General features: G+C 36.3%; 1 protein-coding gene across 1 annotated transcript in view; it reads left to right on the top strand.

Annotated features, from left to right (window-relative positions):
* LOC136033560 (PHD finger-like domain-containing protein 5A) overlaps positions 1–18,425 on the top strand; it is a 38,965-nt gene extending 20,540 nt beyond the window's left edge. Inside the window, exons 2-3 of the mRNA XM_065714318.1 lie at positions 16,307–16,497; positions 18,270–18,425. Of these exons, the coding sequence (XP_065570390.1) occupies positions 16,307–16,497; positions 18,270–18,359 (281 nt within the window). The 3' untranslated portion in view covers positions 18,360–18,425. The remainder of the gene's footprint in view (positions 1–16,306; positions 16,498–18,269) is intronic.
* Positions 18,426–20,400: the final 1,975 nt, after the last annotated feature.

Here is a 20,400-nt window from a genome sequence, read left to right on the forward strand (position 1 = left end):
GGTGCTTAATTCTAAGCTGTAGTTTTTACGATTTAGTTAATAAAGTATTATATTTTCATTATACTTTGCTTTATTTGATTAACATTAACCAAACTTCACTTCTCGAGTGTGTATTACATCACACATAACTACTGATTTTTAAGTTCTCTTTATTTTGAAAATGAGATTTTCTAGTGTTGTGCCCACTAATATTTTACTCATCAATAAAAACACTTCTCGATTTTTAAATAAGCTGTCTTGATTCAAAAGACGTCGTAGGCCTATAATTTGAATTTTTTCTTTTGCCGATGTAAGACTTAAAGCCTACCAACGTAAATTCTGCACGTTTGATTTGCTGTCAAGGCACATTGTGGGGTTCTGTGTTATAGTAAGGAGCACAACTTAAAGAAAGTGCGAATAATAGACAATTTAGTGGATGAATCAAGAATCGTATAAATCATACAAATCTCATTCCCGTGTGTAGGGGGGGGGGGGGGGGCACTATTAAGTCAAGAATACCGTGTATGGATTAAATGAAAATATAATGAATTACAAGTCTAGTGCATTCTAAGTCCAAGGCATTTGGTAAAATTCTAGTTTAGTGACTTCTTGCTATCTTGGAAAGAGGTTAGGTTAGGAAAATGAAACTTTCAGGGATGGGTCTACTGGCTAAAGTATGTCACAGGAAGGTTTTTTGAAGTACCTGCCTCCACTCCCTCTCGCTCTAGAGGGTCCTGACCTCTGATGACCTTTAAAAATATGTGTGTTATAAAAGTGAAACCTTGCAAAATAGATTTTCGGCCCTCTAGAGGGAGAAGGAGTGGAGGTGGGTACTTTAAAATACCTTCCGCGGGATGTAATTTAGCCTGTAGACCCATCCCTGAAAGTTTCATTTTTCCTAACCTAACCCCTTTCCGAGATAGCAAGAAGTCAATAAACTAGAATTTTACCAGGCATTTTATCATCTCTAACTTGTTTTTGTAGCTATGAAAACTGTTTTCTGAAAAGTAACCTAAGCGTAGTCCTTGAATGTGTTTCCAATAACCGACAAGTGCCCAAATAAATATTGTATCTTTGAAATAAATAAACGTGAAAAGCAAGATCTATTGTATATTTATATGAAACTCTTGCACATTTATGACCTACAAATAAAGTGAAAAATACCACTTGATGCATTTTTTTATGCTCTTCCTGAATACAATGACTCCTTTGGTGCAAATTCAATTTTAAGCTCTTTAAAGACCCTCAAAGATGGTATGCTTTTATCTTATTTTAGATACAGTTTTTTTTGTCTCTGTTTGCATCACTCTTGTTAAAATCAATTTACCCATAAATCAAGTCAATGGTGACAAAATCAAGAATAAAAAACACACAATGAAATATATAATATGGGCTGTATATTTGGGTGAAGTTAAGTTAAAATTGAATTTGCACCATAATAAATATTATATTCAGAAAGAGCATAAAAAAACATTAAGTGGTATGTTCACTTTTAATGTAAGTCAGATTGCTCAATATTTACCCTCCTCCTTCGTTGATGTGTCAGGAATGGCAACTTCAAAGTTTGTAGACATTATTCATACAGAGTATGATTCAGGGTGGGAACAAGTTTTCTTGACCCTCTCTTTATTCTCTCTAGGGCCTTAGTATCCATTTTGTATTGTATATATGTTACTACCATTCTAAACTGAAGGTAAGGATAGACGGGGGCTTTGCACATTTTTTTTTCCATAGATGGTTTTCTTGTAATTAATGCATGCTTAAAACAACAGCAACAAAGTTTTATGGGAAAGCTTATTCAATTAGCTGTGTAAGTTACCAGTGACATATTTAAATATTATTGCTCAAATTTGGCATTTTGAGGCTGGAAGTACATATTTTCAGTTGGTAATATAAGTTTGAGGAGAGATTTTGCTGATGAAGTATTCCAGGGTACATCAGTTATCACAGGGTCCCACCATCTATTAATTAGATGTTATCAATCAGATAAACTTGATAGCAAGCACTGTGGACAGGCTTTGTCTTCAGTATACCATCAACTGCACCATCACAGTCATCATTATTTATATAAAGAACAGCAACAAACAATAATATCAATAGTCTACTTAATATCTCTACCAATTTGTTGAAAATTGGTTAAGGTTTGTTGTTCTCACATCTTGATTAGTTTCATTGAGGGAGCTTTTCTAAATTCTTTGTTTCTCGTTTATTGCTGGCTATGTTTGCTAAGTAGCCTACAATTGTGACAGCTGAGTATTGCAAACTATAGTAGCCTAATTAGCGGTGTTATCCTCACCTTAGCAGTCCGGGTAGCCCTAGTCTACTTGACTATTGACTATAGAATCCAGTTCCAAAAATTGTCGGGAGGTATATGGACTAACACCAAGTCCTTTCACCTCTTTGACTTCTTTTCCAGAAAAACTAGCCATTGGAAGCACTATTCTTCTCCAGTCTGCAAACAATAAATATGTGCAAATATGAACATTAATGCACTGTTTTTGATTGTGGGAAGTGGGAGTACCTGAGCTACCTGTCCCCAGTAGTTTAAGGCCACTAGGCCGGCCGGTACCAATACGGCTCTTCCTAGTCATTCTGGCTCTTCTGCACAATCAAAAACTATGTATAAATCACGTCCTTTTAAAAATTGACTTCTTCCAGCATTAATCATTATTAAACAATATTTCTCTTCTTTAAGATATCAATTGCTGCCTTAAATATCTTACGATCAATTTCCCATGGCAGGTTAGAATCCAGGATAGCTATTTGGAATCTTAGACAAGGAGCAGAAACGCTTAAGAGCAATAGTCTCCTCACTCTAAACCTGGCAATCAAATAATATATGCTGGATTGTTTCACCCGCTGAAAAGCAGACTTGGCATAAAAGGGAATGATGTAGCTTCCAATTAAATAACAAGCTATTTAGAAGTAGGACACATGATTTCAGCCGGTAATATAGAACTGTATTTAATCTTGTATGAAATAGAGATAAAATTAATTTACTGTGGTTAACATTGGATCTTTGCCTGATAATCTCGTGAATTGAGATCAGAAGAAGGACTAGGAATTAACATGCCTTTGCTGCTAGAGAATCAGCCATATCATTATATTTTTTGCTTTTATGACTAGGAACATGTTGAAAATAAACTTCATTTCCTTTGATCTTAAGATTAAGAAGCTGTCTTCTAATATTATGTAAATCCTTGTCATTAGCAATTCTATTAAGATTTTGGATCAGTAATAATGCTGATATAAAGTCGGAGAGACAAATTATATTTTCAGATTCTATGTTATAATTTATAAGTGCATCCATGGCCAGGTGGATGGCACATAATTCAGCAGACAAGATAGAGGAGCCCAATGGGAGAGGAGAATAGATGTTCAAATTCAGGGATGGGATACGTGCTCCTGCTCCAGCTCTTTCCCTCTGGACAGATCCATCTGTATATATTTTTCTATAGTTTGGGTACGCCTTCAAGATCTGTTCAGCCAAAATAGTCTGGATCTCGTAATTAGGAATCAAGTCTTTACTAATAGAGATAAGTTCTACTTGACATCTTGGATGACTCATTTCCCATGGGGGGGGGACTCAGTAAAGGGATATGCATAAGGCAAATGTCGATTCTAGGTTTGGACCTCCAGTTGAAACTGATTCCATGATGAATGGGCATTAGGACAGGCTGACTTCTCAACAAAGGTATGTGCGTATACAGCATGCTTGGCTCCATAAGCCAGGATTTGCGAGAAACATTTTATCCTTAGACTGGATGCTCTTTCACTTAGGGACACCAATCCCGACAGTATTTTTAACTTTGACAGAGGAGTATGCTTATGCACACCCAAAGCTATTTGAATAGTAGAATTTTGTAAAGATTCAAGGATTTTGAATGAGGATGGAGGACCAGCTGAAAAAATTTGAATCCCATATTCTATGTTTGAACGAATATATAATTTGTAAAAATCCAAAATAATTTTTGGGTGACATCCCCACTTACTTCCAGCAAGTCTCTTTAGAATACAAAGTCTCTGAATAATCAGAGATTTCAAAGAATTAATATGTTCATGCCACTGCATTTTAGAATCCATTAAAAAACCAAGTAACTTCTCTGAATTGCAATATGGGATCTCCCTTGAGAAAATTGTTAGTAGATTAGGAGGATCTGTAGTACCATTAGTAAAAATAATGGCTTTAGTTTTACTCATTGAGATTGGGAAGCCAAATGCTAAAGAGAATCTCAGGACTAAACTTATATCCTGTTGAATAAGACTTTGAAGAAGGCCAATATCCCTTCCCGACTTCCAAATCATCAAATCATCTGCATAAAGGCCAAATGATGCATGTGATAATTGAAATTCAGAAACATACAAGTTGAATAGAAGAGGGTTCAATATTGCACCTTGAGGAAGTCCTCTAGTAATGGGACATTGCTCACCTCTAGACTGACTTACTTGAACGTAAAAAAATCTATCAGTTAGAAGGGACTTCATAAAACTAATGAAAGAATAAGGGAAGTCAAGATTTATTAAGATTTCCAATAATTTATTGTGGACTACATTTTCATAGGCATCCGACCAGTCAAACAGAACAGCCATTGTGACGCGTCTTATTTTAAGAGAGTTATAAACATCAATTTCTAGCTGGGTAATGTTGTCTAAAGAGCTATGTCCTTTTCTGAAACCTGTTTGTTCACTAGTAAAGAGATTGTTGACTTCAGCAAACCACTCAATTCTTGATAAGACAAGCCTTTCCAGAACTTTACTATAGGACGGTAAGACTTAAGATTACTAGATGAATAAGAAGGTTTTAAAGCTGGAAATACCTTAGCAATCTTCCAAGCATCTGGGAACTTTTGACTTGACCAAATAAGATTATAAAGACTTAAGAGGGCTGTATGAACCACCTTTGGGGACTCGAGAATCCACTTCACATAAATACCATCATGATCTGGGAAGACTTAATATTAAGAGAATTAAGTGCTACACAAAATTCATCTGGGGAAAAAGGTTTCATCAGAGTTCGTTTATAAGAACAGGTAAAAGGGAGATTACAAAAAGGAGGTTGGATAGGATGAAAATCTGAGCAATCATTTTTTTTAAATATTAGTAAACAGATCTGCCTTCTTTTTATCTGAGACAATTGGATAACCATCCTGAATGACATCATATCTACGGTCATCATTAGGCTGCTTTCCACTATTTAGTTGGCTAATGAAATTGTGGACCTTTGAAATTGGGGTTCTAAAACTGATACTTGAGCTGAAATTCAGCCATGCACTCTGTTTAGCTCTCCTACAAAGTAGTTTCACCTTAGCACATGACTGTTTATAAGAGATTGCTGTTGACTGAGATGGGTGCTTTTGAAACATTTTACGAGCCTTTCTTTTAGCCAGAACTGCAACCCTACACTCATCATTCCACCAGTTCTTGGGTCTTTTGGAGCCATTGTAAAAATGTACCCTAGTCATTGGAATTGCCAATTTAGCTGACTCCAGCAGGTTTGATCTCAGATTAGACTCAATGGCATTAATATCAGAATTAGAAGAAACAAAGGAAAAATCTACTTCATTCAATATCTCACGAAAAAGGGACCAATTACCTTTGGAGTTAATAAATGTAGGGATTTTGGGTTTGGGAGTATAGTATAAATCTTGAAATGATGTAAGAATTGCAGAATGATTAGATTGAAGAGACGACACCTTTACCATCTGAACTAGATCATAATATGAAGAAGGACCAAGAAGCAAATCTATAGTTGAGAAAGAGTTAGAAGAAATATTATATCTGGTCTGAAAGTCAAATGGAGTGAAAATTATGTAGAGCTTTTAATATGATTTCGTATGATCTTGACATTGGATGTGACGGGGAAAAAGTAATTGTTCCTAGCTTTGTGGATGACACTCATATAACTGTGGCTGCACGAACAGGAATTCAGCTGTTGAGTCGTATTAGTTCTTGTCTGGAGTTTGTACAAAATTGGATGAAGCTTAATAAGTTAAATTTGAATTATAGTAAATCTTGCTTTTTATTGTATGGTAGGAGCTCAAATTATTACCCTTGGATAGACAGACTTAATATTGCTGGTATGAGTATTTTAAGAATAAATTGTACAAAATATCTAGGAGTTTTAATTGATGAATGTCTCAGCTTTAGAGAACATATAGATTATATTAGTCTTAAACTCGCTAGGAATGTTGGCATTTTAAGAAAGTTGCAGTATATTTTCCCAAGAGATATTTTAAGAACTATATATTATTCCTTAATTCATCCTTATCTGCTATATTGTTGCAATGTTTGGGGTAGTACATTTCCTTCTCATCTCCATCGTGTTCAAGTTTTGCAGAATAAAGCGCTTCGAGTGTTATGTGGTGTAGGTTTTAAAGACTTGGTACAAAAGAGGTATATAGAATGCAAAATCTTGCCTTTAGCAGGACTTATTATTTTTTATTGAAGCCTGTTTATATATAAATATTTTCAAAATTGTTTACCAATATGTTTTAAAAGTATGTTTGAATTAGGAAGTGATATTCATACACATTCTACGAGACCTTACCTTAGACCTTAGTTCCTCCTGTGCCGCCAGAGGCACCCAGGGCATCCAAAAAGCCGCCAGTCGTCCCTCATATGTGCTGCTGCCCAGACGTCTTCCCACTGGGGTTGGACTATCGCATTGATGTGTTTTAGGTCCCGCTGGTACGTACGACGAAGTGTATTCTTCGGCTTCCCTCTTCTTCGGGTTCCCTCTGGTTGCCACTCCAGTACAGTTCTGGGGAGTCTATCTCCCGCCATACGGATAACATGCCCCAGGTAGCGCCATCTTCGTTGGCGTATGACATCTGTTACCAGGGGCTGGCGCGAGATAGACCGAACAGTCTGGTTGGTTATGTGGTCTCTCCAGTCAATGTTCAGTATTCTGCGAAGACAGTTGTTCTCGAAGGCAAGAATCCTCTTTTCTTGGTGTTGGTTTAGTTTCCAACATTCACAGCTATAAAGGAGGGCGGAGATGACGTTACTGTTGAACAGCCTCATTTTCAGTTTCAGGGAGTACTTTTTCGATCGCCACACTGGCTTTAGTCGATTAAAAGCTCCACTGGCTTGTCCAATCCTCGACTGCACCTCCTTTTCGCTGGATCCAGTTCGTTCGACTGTACTTCCAAGGTATCTAAAATCCACTACCTGCTCTACTGTATTGTCCCCGCACTTTAAGCCCAGTGGTGAGTCGCTCGTTGCCATGCTTTTTGTTTTGTCCGAGTTGATCTTTAGTCCCAAAAGACTCGCTTTCTCTCGGATTACTTCGAGAAGATCCTGGAGCCTTTCCTTGTTTGCTTCCATCAGGGTGATGTCGTCGGCGAAATCAAGATCTTCTAGTCGTTTGTTGTCGCTGATTTGGATACCAAACCCCGTGCAGTCTCGGAGCACATAATCGATTACAAGGACAAAAAGCAAGGGGGAGAGGACACACCCCTGTTTGACACCGGACATGATATGGAAATACCTTGTATTTCCTTCGTGGGTCCGAATGCAGCACTCGGTGTTTTCATATAGGGCAATGATCAAGGATACAAGTTTTTCTGGAATGCCGTAATATCGGAGGATATTCCACAGCGAATCTCGGTGTATTGACTCGAAGGCTTTTTCGAAATCCACAAAGACAAGGTACATCTTTTGCCTCCATTCATTGCATTCCTCGATCATCATGCATAGGACATATATAAGGTCGGAGCAGGAGCGGGATGGGCGGAAGCCATGTTGCTCGTCTTGCAAGTGCTTATCTAAGGCTGTCTGGATGTGACGAAGGATTATCTGTGAGAATAGTTTCTCCAGGATAGAAAGGAGACTGATGCCCCTCCAGTTATCGCATTTTGCTGCATCTCCTTTCTTAAAAAGCTTGATGAGTGTGCTTTTTCTCCATTCTTCGGGGACTTTCTCTGATTTCCATATACATGCAAAGAATGTGATCCACACAGCTATGCAAGCGCCTAAAGAGGCTTTAATCATTTCTGCTGATATCCTGTCGCTTCCTGGTGCTCTGCCGTTCTTCAGTTTGCGAGCGGCTTGTACCAGTTCTTTGGTTGACGGTTCTTCCGTATTGATTTGAAGTTCCAGGAAAGGGGTTGTGGGGATATCTGCTGTGTTCGGAGGACTAGGTCGGTTGAGAACTTTCTCAAAGTGTTGGGCCCAAACTTTAGAGATTTCATCGGGGGCTGTGACTGTCTTCCTGTTTCCGTCTTTTACTGGTCCATTTAGGTTGCGACGTTTCCCGATGATTTCATTGGTGATTTTATAGACGGCTCTGGAATCGCCGCGCTTGGCCGCTTCTTCTGCCATAGCTGCCTTTTGTTCTAGAAAGTTCCGTTTATCTCCCCTTGCGCTCTTTTTCACCAGCTTGTCTTGGTATCGATACAGCTGGTTACTCAAGACTGTGTCGCTGTTATCTCCATCATTTAGAAGATGTTGTTTTAGTTTCCAACGCTCTTCGATAAGGGTCCATGTCTTATCGGATAACCACTCGTCTTTGGGTCTTTTTTTGTGCCCAATTGTTTCTATTGCTGTCTGGTTGTAGGCTTCTTTTAGGGTGGCCCAGGTTGTCTCCACTGTGGCTTCTCTATCCAAATCTAGGGCCAAGCTCTCAAACCTGTTTGTAAGCTGTATGTTGAACCTATGACGAACTGCTGCGTTTGAGAGCTTTTCAGAGTCGTAGGCAGGTTTCTCTTTGGTTTGGGATTTTTTTGTGGCTTTCAGTTTGAGGGACAGCTTTGCAATCATCAAGGCGTGGTCTGAGGCGACGTCGGCTCCTCTGTAGGCTCTTACATCTTGAAGGCTTGACTTCCACTTTTTGTTGATCAAGATATGGTCAATCTGGTTGTGGGTTCGACCATCAGGCGAGTTCCATGAGTATTTGTGGATAGTTTTATGCTGAAACTGGGTTCCTCCGATGATAAGGTCATTTGTTAGTGCGAAGTCAACTAACAGTTTCCCATTCTTGTTTATTTCGCCGAGGCCTTGGCTCCCAAGAACCTCAGGACAATAGGACTTGTCGCTCCCCACCTTGGCGTTGAAGTCACCAACAAAGCAGACGAGATCGTGGCTGGGGATATCCTTGGCGACAGCTTGTAGGGTGTTGTAGAAGTTATCTTTTGTGGTATCGTCTGCCTCATTAGTTGGTGCGTAACATGCGACTACTGTTAACTTAGCTTGGCGACCTGTGAACCGTGCCACGATGATCCTCTCATTTATAGGCGTCCATTTCGTTAGGGCTCTGGACGCAGATTTCGACAGCATTATGGCGACGCCTGCTTCTTTCTTCTTTTTTTTTTCGGGGCCACTGTGCAGGATTGTGGATCCCTTCTTGAGGGTTTGACTACCTGCACCAGTCCAACGGACTTCCGACAGAGCTAGGATGTCAAGGCCATAATTGTCCATCTCATTCACAACCTGTTCTGTTTTAGAAAGTTGAACCATGGTCCTTACGTTCCAAAAACTAAGTTTAATTTCACAATTCGTTTTCAAAAATCGTGTCCGGGAGCGGTCCGAATTCGTCGTCAAGGAGTCCGGGGGCGGTCCATAGTCGTCGGCAGGTTGCATAGTCGGTATCATGTTGGCTCTCAATTAGACGGTTCTATGGCAAATCTTTTTTCCAGGGGCAGGCTGCTAGTCTGCCGCCAAACCCTCCTCCTTTATCCAGGCTTGGGACTGGCTGTATGATTACGAGACAGTCCGATATAATTCGTCGTCCGCTTGCTATTACCCGTAGATCTCAATTCTCTATTCGGCATCTAGGACCCCATGCATGGAATTGTTTACCTACGACTTTGAGAAACATGGATAGTTTTTTTGAATTTCGGCGGGAATTAAAGCTATTTTGCCTTAATATTTATGGTTTTGACAGTTGAGTGGACCTCAAGTGGAGCCAAGATGTTAGTTTTTATTTTGGCGATACTGGTGAAGTGGTTATAGTTTCTTTTTGTTTTGTCTCTTTTGAAGTGTAAATCCGTTTCGATTGAAATGCAGGGTAATTGATTTTTTTTTCTTCTTCTTTCTTTTCCTTGTCTTTTCTTTTTATTTTTTCTTCTTTTTCGTATTGTTTTATTTGTATGTGTATTCGGGTTGTAAGCCCAAACAAGCTTTGCTTCGGGCCATTTACTTGTTTTGTTTTGTTATTTATATTAATAAACCCATCTTTCTCTCTCTCTCAAATCAAAGTGTCTGGGAATTGGACAAAATGTACTCTATTCCTCTTCCTGCTTTGTTGCTACCAGCTGATTATTCCCAGAGAGGACTATGGGCATTAAAATCGCCAAAAATAAAGGTATTATTACCTGATAATTCTGCTTCCAAGATATTTTGGATGTCCTTACTCCCACATGGAATATTAAAAGATTTTATGGCAAGATGGTTACCATTGGCTAAGATAATTATTATACCTACTACATCTATTTCATCCCTGTAGATAGTTAAGGGTTGAGGGGAGTGTTGGGTTGAAACATGAACAAAGATTGCAACACCCCCTCCCTTTCTATTATTTGATCTATCTTTTCTGTAGCACTTGTACACAGGCATTTTGATTTTCTTGTACTGATGAAGATCAGTCTCTTGTAGACAAATAATCCCAATTCTATTATCATTTGCACATTGGATAAGATTAGCAAGTTTATTTTAATTTAAAGAGACACAATTCCATTGTAGGATCTGCAGCTTAGCTAACATAGGAAGAGTTGAATAGGTGACATGCATGATACTTTGAGAGAATGGATGATAATTCTGTTCCTATTTCATTGAAAATAGAATTGGAAAACTAGTGTTCTGCAATTTCTTTTGTTATACTGGCTTTTTATCTTTAGCCATATTTGATTGTAAGATTAGGTCCGCTGATGCAACATATTTAATTAAATTAGTAATATGAGGTCCAACTCTATCTTGTATAGTGTTGGCTTGAGAAGAGATATTAGGAAAAGCTGCCACTCTTTCAGACCAAGATTTAGGATTAGTTCTAGGATTGTTGAGGGATGGACTAGCTTCAGCCACCTTGGGATGTTCCTTAGCCAACAGAGGGTATGAATTCTCAGTAGGAGGTATGAGTGCCTGATTTTGGTTGTTATTGTGGACCTGTAGCCAGGGTTTTTGAGAAAGGGCTAAATTCACTTCCCTAGCCTCATTAGCTCTTGGACCTGATGGTACTTTGGAGAGCTTGGCCAGCTCCATTGCAGCTATAGGGAAAGGGACATTTTCTTGAAGAGCAATCCTTAAAACTTTAGCTCGTTGAACATATTTAGGAAATGAATTGTGATCTGTTGATAGATGTCTACCATCACAATTTGTACATTTAGGAACTTCAGTAACATCTACTTTCTGTAGACAAGGAGTGATTACCAAGGCAATTAGAGCACCCTGGTTCTGAAGAAGAACAATACTTAGATGAGTGACTAAGCTTAAAACATCTTGAGCATTGGAAAGGTTTTTCTTGGTATATTTTATGAGCTTTTTGCTGACCAAAAAGGAAAACCGAGTCAAATTGGGAATTAGTAGGTAAGATAAAGAGGACACTCTTACTACTTCTTGTTCCCTTAGAATCGAGCTTGCCCATACAATGAACTTCCAGAACCTCCAGCATTTCCCCCTTGTTGTTCATAAGACCATCTGTCAAGTCATCAGTTGACAGTTCCAATGGTATGTTGTACAGCACTATTTTCTGAGAATTTTTTGGGGATGGTTTCCACCATTCAGGTGTAACAGGGATATTGCCAATTTTATGTAGGCTAAGTGCTTTGCAGGCTTCATTTCTGTCTAGAAACATAACTGTTAGTGAACCATCTCTGTTTACGTTCACAGTGAAGCTGCATCTACGAGATTTGAAAAGATTCATTCTAATACTAGCAATATTTTTTATAGAGAAAGATTGATCTTTTACTGTTGGAGTAAAAAGGATAATGGGTTTGTCCTTTGTCTCCATAGCTGGGACTGAGTTTGAGAGTCCAATTATTTCAAGAGGACTCATAAAAGGCGTTTTTCGTTTCTGTTTTCTGCCCACTGTCTCAAAATCCTCATTCGGCAGGTTATCAGTTTTGGGGATTGGGGACTCAGAGACAGTAATCATGGTTTCATTCAGGCTATCATCATTGCATATTAGAGATACAACAATAGGAATACCCGCTTGTGATAACAAATTAGATGATTGGCCTCCTTCCCAGAGGGGGCTAGAAGAGCTAGGAAACATTGAGTTCAGGATAGGGAAATTCCAGAAACTCTAATCACGCAATAAACTTATATGAAAAAGCAAAAAATACTTCTCAAACAAAAGGAGTAGCAATAGCTTTAGTTCCTTTCACTCAGAAAATAAATGAAGCCAATAATATATATTTTCATCAATTGATTTCTTCCAAGTCCATAGAATCTGCACACCTATTTGTAGTTTTGAATTTTAAAGCCAGTATAGTATTGCCAGTGTGATGGCCTCTCCACAAGGTAACAAACATCAGAAACCAACTTCCCCTGAAACAGACATAGTGCTTTGTAAAAGCAAGAAAGTCATAACTGTACTTTTAAAAATTCTGAGAAAAACACAATTGAAAAAATTGGTTTTGTATTGCTGAATATATGGTAGATAGAAAAAGGAATGAAATGCCAATTTAAAGCTGCTATTTAAAGAGAGATCTGTTTGTAGAATCTTGGCTCAATTGGATGAAGTTTATTAGGTGAAAAGGTCAAACAAAAATGGATATAGCATTTTTGCTTATCCTTATTTCTTCAAAGGGTGTGACAAAAGGTTTGTGACAAAGGGGAGTTATGACAAAAGGGCAACAGTGCTTGGGTCTCTTTTCCACTATGTTATGACGATTTTTCATCAAGTTGTTTCAGGAATAGACAAGGCTTCTTTTTTTACTGCTTTGACTATAATATAGCCTCAGAAATTTCAATTACTGGGTAAAAAAAAAAACAAGGTAACTGATTAATTCTTTACTGATTGCCTTTCCCCCTTCTCAGATTTTTAATGGGAGGAAGGGGGCTACTAATTCTTCTTGTGGGCATGCTGTTTATAGTAGAGTGGGTTGGCTGTTGTTGTCTTTTTCTATGCTTGCAAAAACGCATGTGTACTACTCCACATTTAGAAGAGACGTAAACCTTAGACTGACTGCATTTGATTTTAATGTCTACTTGTAATAAAGGACAAAACACTTAACTTTGAGAATTCAAAAAAATTGTCCACTACTAATTATTTCCCCAGTTTCTGGGGAAAGGGGAAGTTTCTGGGGAAAATATCATAAATCTTTTGCTTACCCTGCATATCAATGATGATACTTTAGGTAGTCAAATCAAAGGGAAAGGACTGCTAAAGAGGACTAAACACAAATAGATATGCTCAATAAAACACTTGAATTTTGTAATTTATATAATTTCAAACATTTAATAAGTTCTTCGTAATTTGTTCTTTAGTTTGCTCTGCTGCACCATGTGTGTGCTACCTGGGGCACTTGCTTCCTATATATCTTCCTAGATCCAGCTCTGGTACCAAGCCAACCCATGGGCCGAAGTTTCATTTACACCAAAAAGATCATTGAGTAAGACAAGCCTAATTTCTTAAAGTAAAATCAAAAATATAACTTTAGACTCCTGTTTGATTATAATATCCCTCTGCACAATGGCTCATCATAATAGTACAGAACATCGATTTTTTATTATCTAAGGGATATCTTTTTAGCCCAAATTGAAGACTGGAAAGAAGTTTTGGAGCCTTTTCCCTACTTCTAAAAAGGCTTAAAATGCCATGATCTAGCAGTAGCTGCAATTTACCAAAGAACAAATGGTCCATAGTTAGGCTTGTATGCAGATTTGTTTTGGAGGGGGAATTGGTCAAAAAGGGAAAAGAATTGTATATTCAAATAGGAAGTGCTCAGAAGTTGGAAAAATTTGAGATCTTAGGGGACCAAGGCCTTTGCGTCCTTGTCCCTCGTAACTGGTTTTTACCCTTTTAATTTTGTTGTGAACATTTTTAGTTTAATTGTTGACAAACGAATGGTTTTTTAGGCTGATATGTTAATTTTGGCATTCTCTGCCAATTTTTTATGATTTTTTGTTTGTAATATTTTTATTTATTGGCTCCAAAGTTTGACTTCGGCCCTTTAGGGCTTTTTGAAATAAACATGTTATCCTCTATGCATCCCTGCCCATAGTAACTGAAAGTTTAGAAAGACAATACTTCGAACTAACACTCAAGTGAGGAAAATTTCCTTAAGATTCTGATAGTGTAATAAAAAAATATTAAGCTGAATTAGCACTAAAAATTTGTGAAATTGATTTTTTGGGAATTTTGAAAAAGAGGACATCTCATCAAGTCAAAATCAAAGGCACATCATTAACGTTAACATCATCAAAAGTGACAATCTGGAGGACAGTCCCCCTTCTTGAAAATAAAGAAAAACCATCTTTAAAAGAAAGAAAAACCAGGAGTGATCATAGACAATTGGGTAGAGCTCATTTGAACAAAAACATTAGCTATCAAAGTAAATGGCACTGCAGAAAGGTACTGTTTTCTGCCTATTATGTTGCAAAATATCAATTTTAGCCAGAAAGCTGGGGACAGTATGCTTTGAGGTAGGTAATCAGTTTTTTATGGTAAACTGGCCTTGAGTGGAGTTTTAAAACCCTAAGCCATTTTAAAACTAAGTAAATTTGCATGTTTGTTTGTGTGTATGTTTGTTTTAGGGGGGAGGTATTTCCTTCTTTCTACCAAAGTGATTGTATCTAATAAATGGTTGTAGATAAAAAAAAGGCTTTTTAATTTACTTTAGAAATTGTGCCATAACAGAGTGCACAATTTTTTTTTTAATCCAATATGGGCAAAATATCTGCAAGTTAACATTCTGAGATAGCCAGTAAATTGTTTATGGAAAAAAAAAATCCTAAACTGCAGGCTTATATTCAAAACCTCTACCTTATCTCTACCTGAAAATATAGCTTTCTTGCAATTGAAACCATGCAACTTTTACAAAAAATCTAATACACATTTTGGAAATATTAATACAACAAATAAAGACATACAAATAAAGACATTTCGTATGGCACATACGAAATCTACCACATGAAGGCAACATCTACTTATGTGTGATTTCAAACTAAATTAGATTTTTACAATCTGCAGAAATAGACAAACCAGTTATATTTTCAAAAACCACTTTGAATTCCATATGCCTATTCCAAGGCTTTTCCTAAGGCCTTCAAGTCTGGAAAGATTCATCTGAAATCTTGCAAGTTATGAAATAAAAACATCTTCTTCTAGTCTATTGAATGGACAGTGAGGTGGAATCCAAACAACAACTCAAGAATTTTCAATTGATGTCAAACAGACAAAGTTAAACTACCCCAAAATCAATTTATAACTTAACTTCTTCAATATTCAGGCAAAATTTCAAACTATCCAAAAATAGCTTGGTGTGGGACATGTCTTCAGAGCTTGAAAAACTAAGACTGAGACAGTTTGGTGTAAAGTTTTTGCATTTTTTATTAAGGCGGCACTTTTCACACAAAAGTAGTGAAGGAAATTATGTGCTTGAAAAAGGGAAGCTATTTCGACAAATGTGGCTGCAATTTTCAATACTGCCTTAATCTTATTAATTGAATAGTTTTATGGTAGAGTTTCTCTCAGTAGCTTGCCACAAGCTACATTCCTTCTATTATCTGACTATATCCATTCCTATATGAAATTTTGATTCCTATCTGACTATATCCATTCCAATTGAAAAGCAATACTGCATTGTGCTGTAAGGAAACGTGCTCCTAGTATCAACTGAGGCCTTATGAAAAGCCTTTTAAAAGGCCTTTGGAATTCAAAGTGGTTTTGAAAATGTGGCTGATTTGTCTATTCCCATAGATGGTAAAAATCTGAATTTTAGTTTGAAATCATACATAAGTAGATGATGATGCTTTGTTCATATGGCAGGTTTAGTATGCGCTATAAGGCCTTTATTTGTTGTAATAGTATTTGCGAAATGTATTTTAGATTTTTTGTATAAGCTGCATTGCTTGCAAGCTTTTGGCTTAGATCATGTAGTGTCACAGCAATTGTTAGGTTTTTCCTTTACTTAAGGATGTGTGTACAATGCCTCTCCACTGGTCATAGTAAAAAAGCTACTGAACCTTATCTAAGGGCCAAAATTGCACGCATGCTTGGCACCCTCTCTGTTGTTGGTTTACATCTAAATGACATTTTGCATGAGTTATTAAAGTGCATACAAAAGGTTTTGTCTGAGATCTGAGGAAGTTGAACACCTTTTTTTTTCATTTGTTGATTCTTTTCTGTTTATTTGAAATATGCTAATCTTGCTGTTATCTATTCTAGCTATTGGTCGCTTATGCGAAAAGTGTGATGGTAAATGCGTAATTTGCGACTCTTATGTCAGACCATGCACTCTTGTGCGAATTTGTGATGAATGTAATTACGGCTCATATCAGGGAAGATGTGTGATCTGTGGAGGCCCTGGCATATCAGATGCATATTATTGCAAAGAATGTACCATACAGGAGAAGGATGTAAGTATTTAACCGAAAGAGCATCTTAAAGCATTTATAAATGTTCAAGTTTTTTGTGCATTTCAAAGTGGTATACCGGTATTTGTAGACTATACCTGTTTGAAGCCCAATGGACTTAGCTCATAAGAGCTAACAACAGATTGATTGAATAGAAAGAACTAATGCTGGTGATTTTATATTAATGCATCCATTTTCTTATGGAAAAGGGTCAGTATTACAAATAATAAAGAGATGGGGGATTTGGAAAAGCTCCAATAAAAAACAAAAGCAAATAACTTTCAATTTTCTCTATCTTAATAAGGGGCAAAGGATATGATAATATCCCTGTAATAAAACTCAATTTTTGTTGTTTTTTTAGTTCACTAATTCTTTAGTTTTATTTGCAAAATAAAAGGAAATAGAAAGGCAATATCTTCCAATCATTCGAAACGAATATATCAACGTGCTAAAAATGGGTATAACTGATCAATTAGGTAGATTAATTGATCTGAATGGAGAGAATATTGAATATGGTTGAGTTTGAGGTTAAAGTGGAACCACTGAATGGACCATTTGAGCGTCGGTTGTTATTTTTTTTATTAATTTAAAAAACTTTTTACACTAAACAAGCTTTTCAAAGAAAAGTAAAGAGCTCCAAAAAGCCAAAAATAAGAAGAAAAAATCCAAATGCATCCAAGTTTGTATGCCAAGCTATTGTATCTAGTCACATTTGAATTCGTCTTTTATTTCGGACTGAATATAAAGAAATAATGATAATTTTCTCTTAAAGTACTCTGTCTGGACCTTTAGCGCAAAAAAAGGGGTATTGAGAAGGGCACAACACCCCTTCTATTGTGAATATTTTTTTTTATTTTCAAGTCCCAATGTTACTTCTTACTTTCAGTAGGAAAACACTTTTTATTTAATTCCATAAAGGACTAAACTATTCGGAATTAATTGGGTGGTCTTGCCATTAATTATATAGCTATGATAAGAGATCCAAATAAATGACAGAAAACTATAAGCTGACATCTGCTTTCCTGAGATTATAGAAAAAAAACTTTTAACTTCTTCTGTTTTGTGCTGAAGATACAGATATTCAGATTTAATGCGACTTACATCATTAGAAAGCATGAGTTTTGTCTTTTTGGTTGAACAGAGCAGAATTTTCGAAGTTCAGGCAAGAGCAGTCCCAAAAAAAATTTAGTACGCCTACTTAGAAACCATTAAAGACAGTTTTAGAAGTTTCCTGTTGTCCTAACCGCCATGACTGAAATCCTTGCCGACATCCGATGGATATTATTTATACTGTATATGCATTGAATAGACAATGTTTTGCTCAACAATTAGTTAGAAATTGTAGTTTTTTTTTAAATTTTCTACCAGCCTATTTTTAGCTTCTTAAACTGTTGATGCATTTGAGATCCCCTATCAGTTTCAACCAAAATCGCTTCTAAAGCGTCCTTTGGCGCTGGGAAAATTTGCCGGTGGGTCCTTTGTCTTTGAGACTGTCAAGCGGTGCTGAGAATCGTATATTGATATTTATGGTATTGAATATCCTTTACAAACTTAACAAACAAAGCTTACGAAATTCATGAAAAGTACCGCTTTTAGCTTGCGCAATTAGTCATTTTGAATCTTTGAATATTTTATGTATATTTTTCCATTCATGGAATTGTTGTCTTTGGACTTTTGAAAGCCTTCTCTCTTCTCCTTGTTCAATTTTGGTCCCGTGTATTCTTAAGTATTCTTGTTTCTGGAATAAATTTATTTTTGAATTTTTTTTTTTCTAGCGCGACGGGTGTCCTAAAATAGTTAACTTGGGAAGTTCCAAAACGGACTTGTTCTATGAACGGAAGAAATATGGCTTTAAAAAAAGGTAGCACATGGTATATTTTGTATTCTTTTATATTTTTGTGCATTGAATAAAGTGATCTTACAATGCTCAATGTTGTAGATTTTTATTTTTCTCCTGATAAAAAAATAACAAATTGTAGTTTACACTTCCCTCACAAAAGTTCTTCTGTAATATATATATATGTATGTTATTCCCATATATATATATATATATATATATATATATATATATATATATATATATATATATATATATATATATATATATATATATGTATATATATATGTATATATATATATGTATATATATATATATATATATATATATATATATATATATATATATATATATATATATATATATATATATATATATATATATATATATATATATATATATATATATATATATATATATATATATATATATATATATATATATATATATATATATATATATATATATATATATATATATATGTAACTGTTATTGTTATTCCTTTTTGCTGGTCACTCTCCGGCCGAATAGTATTTATTTGTTCAGTTATCCCCGAAGCGCCGTTTTAGCTATTGCAAGTGAGGTGGTCTCTTTTTTCCACATAGTTTTTTCTTTAAGTAGCAGACGTCTTAATATTGATACTGGATAAGTAATAGCTACTCAAATAGCCTCTTATGGGAAGGGGAAGGTATTTGCCCGCCACCACTTTCTGGGTTGGGAAAACAAATATTTGTATTTTCATTGAATTTTTTTTAATTAATACATTTAAAAAAATCGTCAAAAACAACAAACTTCTACCCCTCCCCCTACTTTTCTGTGAAATGACGTTTCTGGGTAAACCTAGGAGGGGTGCATTTGTCCGCCCACTGACTACAGTTTAGGTATGATCGTTTTTTTTGGAAAGTAGACCCTCTTAAGGTTTTAGAAGGGATGGGATAACTGATATTGTCACCGTGAGACTGGGAAACTTACTAAAACTTCTACCCTAGCACTCTAATAGCTGCAAACTGCAAAGTCTTCATTGTATTTAGGAGAAAAAGACGTTGAACAAAAATATGACTTAAGCCAGAGCAACTGTAGGTTTTTCGAAAATTTATCTAAAACTGTTGGTAAGTTTCAACTACCCCCTCCCCCCCTCCACACACACACCAAAAAAAAATCGTTGGAAAATCAACAAGGGAAAAAGTATGAGTTAATGTTCAGAAAAAAAATTTATTTCAAATGAGTTTGAGAAGGTTTCCTGATCAATCAAGTTAAGTTCAGACTGAACTTGGGAAATTTGGTCGAGGTACAATGACCATGTAACATCGTTAAGTCGAATCTGTGTTGTTTGCAGTGGCTTCAATTCCCGAAAATAACAGGAGGGGGGTAATTTCTGTATTATTAATTTCTTTCCAGTAAAATATTCCAAAAAAAGTTATTTTCCATGAAAACACCCCATAAGTTGTGATCCACATAAATGCCTAGCATTTAAGACTACTAAAACTGGAAAAGATATACAATCTCCTGCACTTCTTCAAAGCTGCAGATCACAGTCATTAGGTGGATTTATTTACTCGGGCGGGAATGATGTGATACATAGACTAGAAGTTGAGCTCATGATGAATAAGGAAGCTGCTAAGTTCTATCTAGGCTGGCGAGGTATTAATTATAGATTTCTAATTGCTCATTTTATGACTAAAAAATGAAGGGTATCAAGCATAATAGTATATGCCCCTTTGGAATCGACTGACGAAGATTGTATTGTTTCAGATGAATTTTACTTACTGTTACATGAACAAATAGACAGGGCCCCAGGTAGAAATATGGCGCTTTTAATAGGAGACTTTAACACCGAGGCTGTTAGAAACTGGGATATATGATATTTTAGTCTAGGTAGATTTGGTACAGGTAAATAAAACAGTAATGTTTACAGACTGCTGCAATTTTAAAGGTATAACAATCTAATTATAACCAATACGGTATTTGGTCGTAAAATGGACCATAGCCTATAAGTTAACATGATATTCATACGATGGTAAGACAACATACCTTGTTGATAATATTATTGTAAAGTTTGAAGATTGGCA

Source organism: Artemia franciscana, chromosome 1 (genome assembly GCF_032884065.1).
Source record: "Artemia franciscana chromosome 1, ASM3288406v1, whole genome shotgun sequence".
Lineage (NCBI taxonomy): Eukaryota > Metazoa > Arthropoda > Branchiopoda > Anostraca > Artemiidae > Artemia > Artemia franciscana.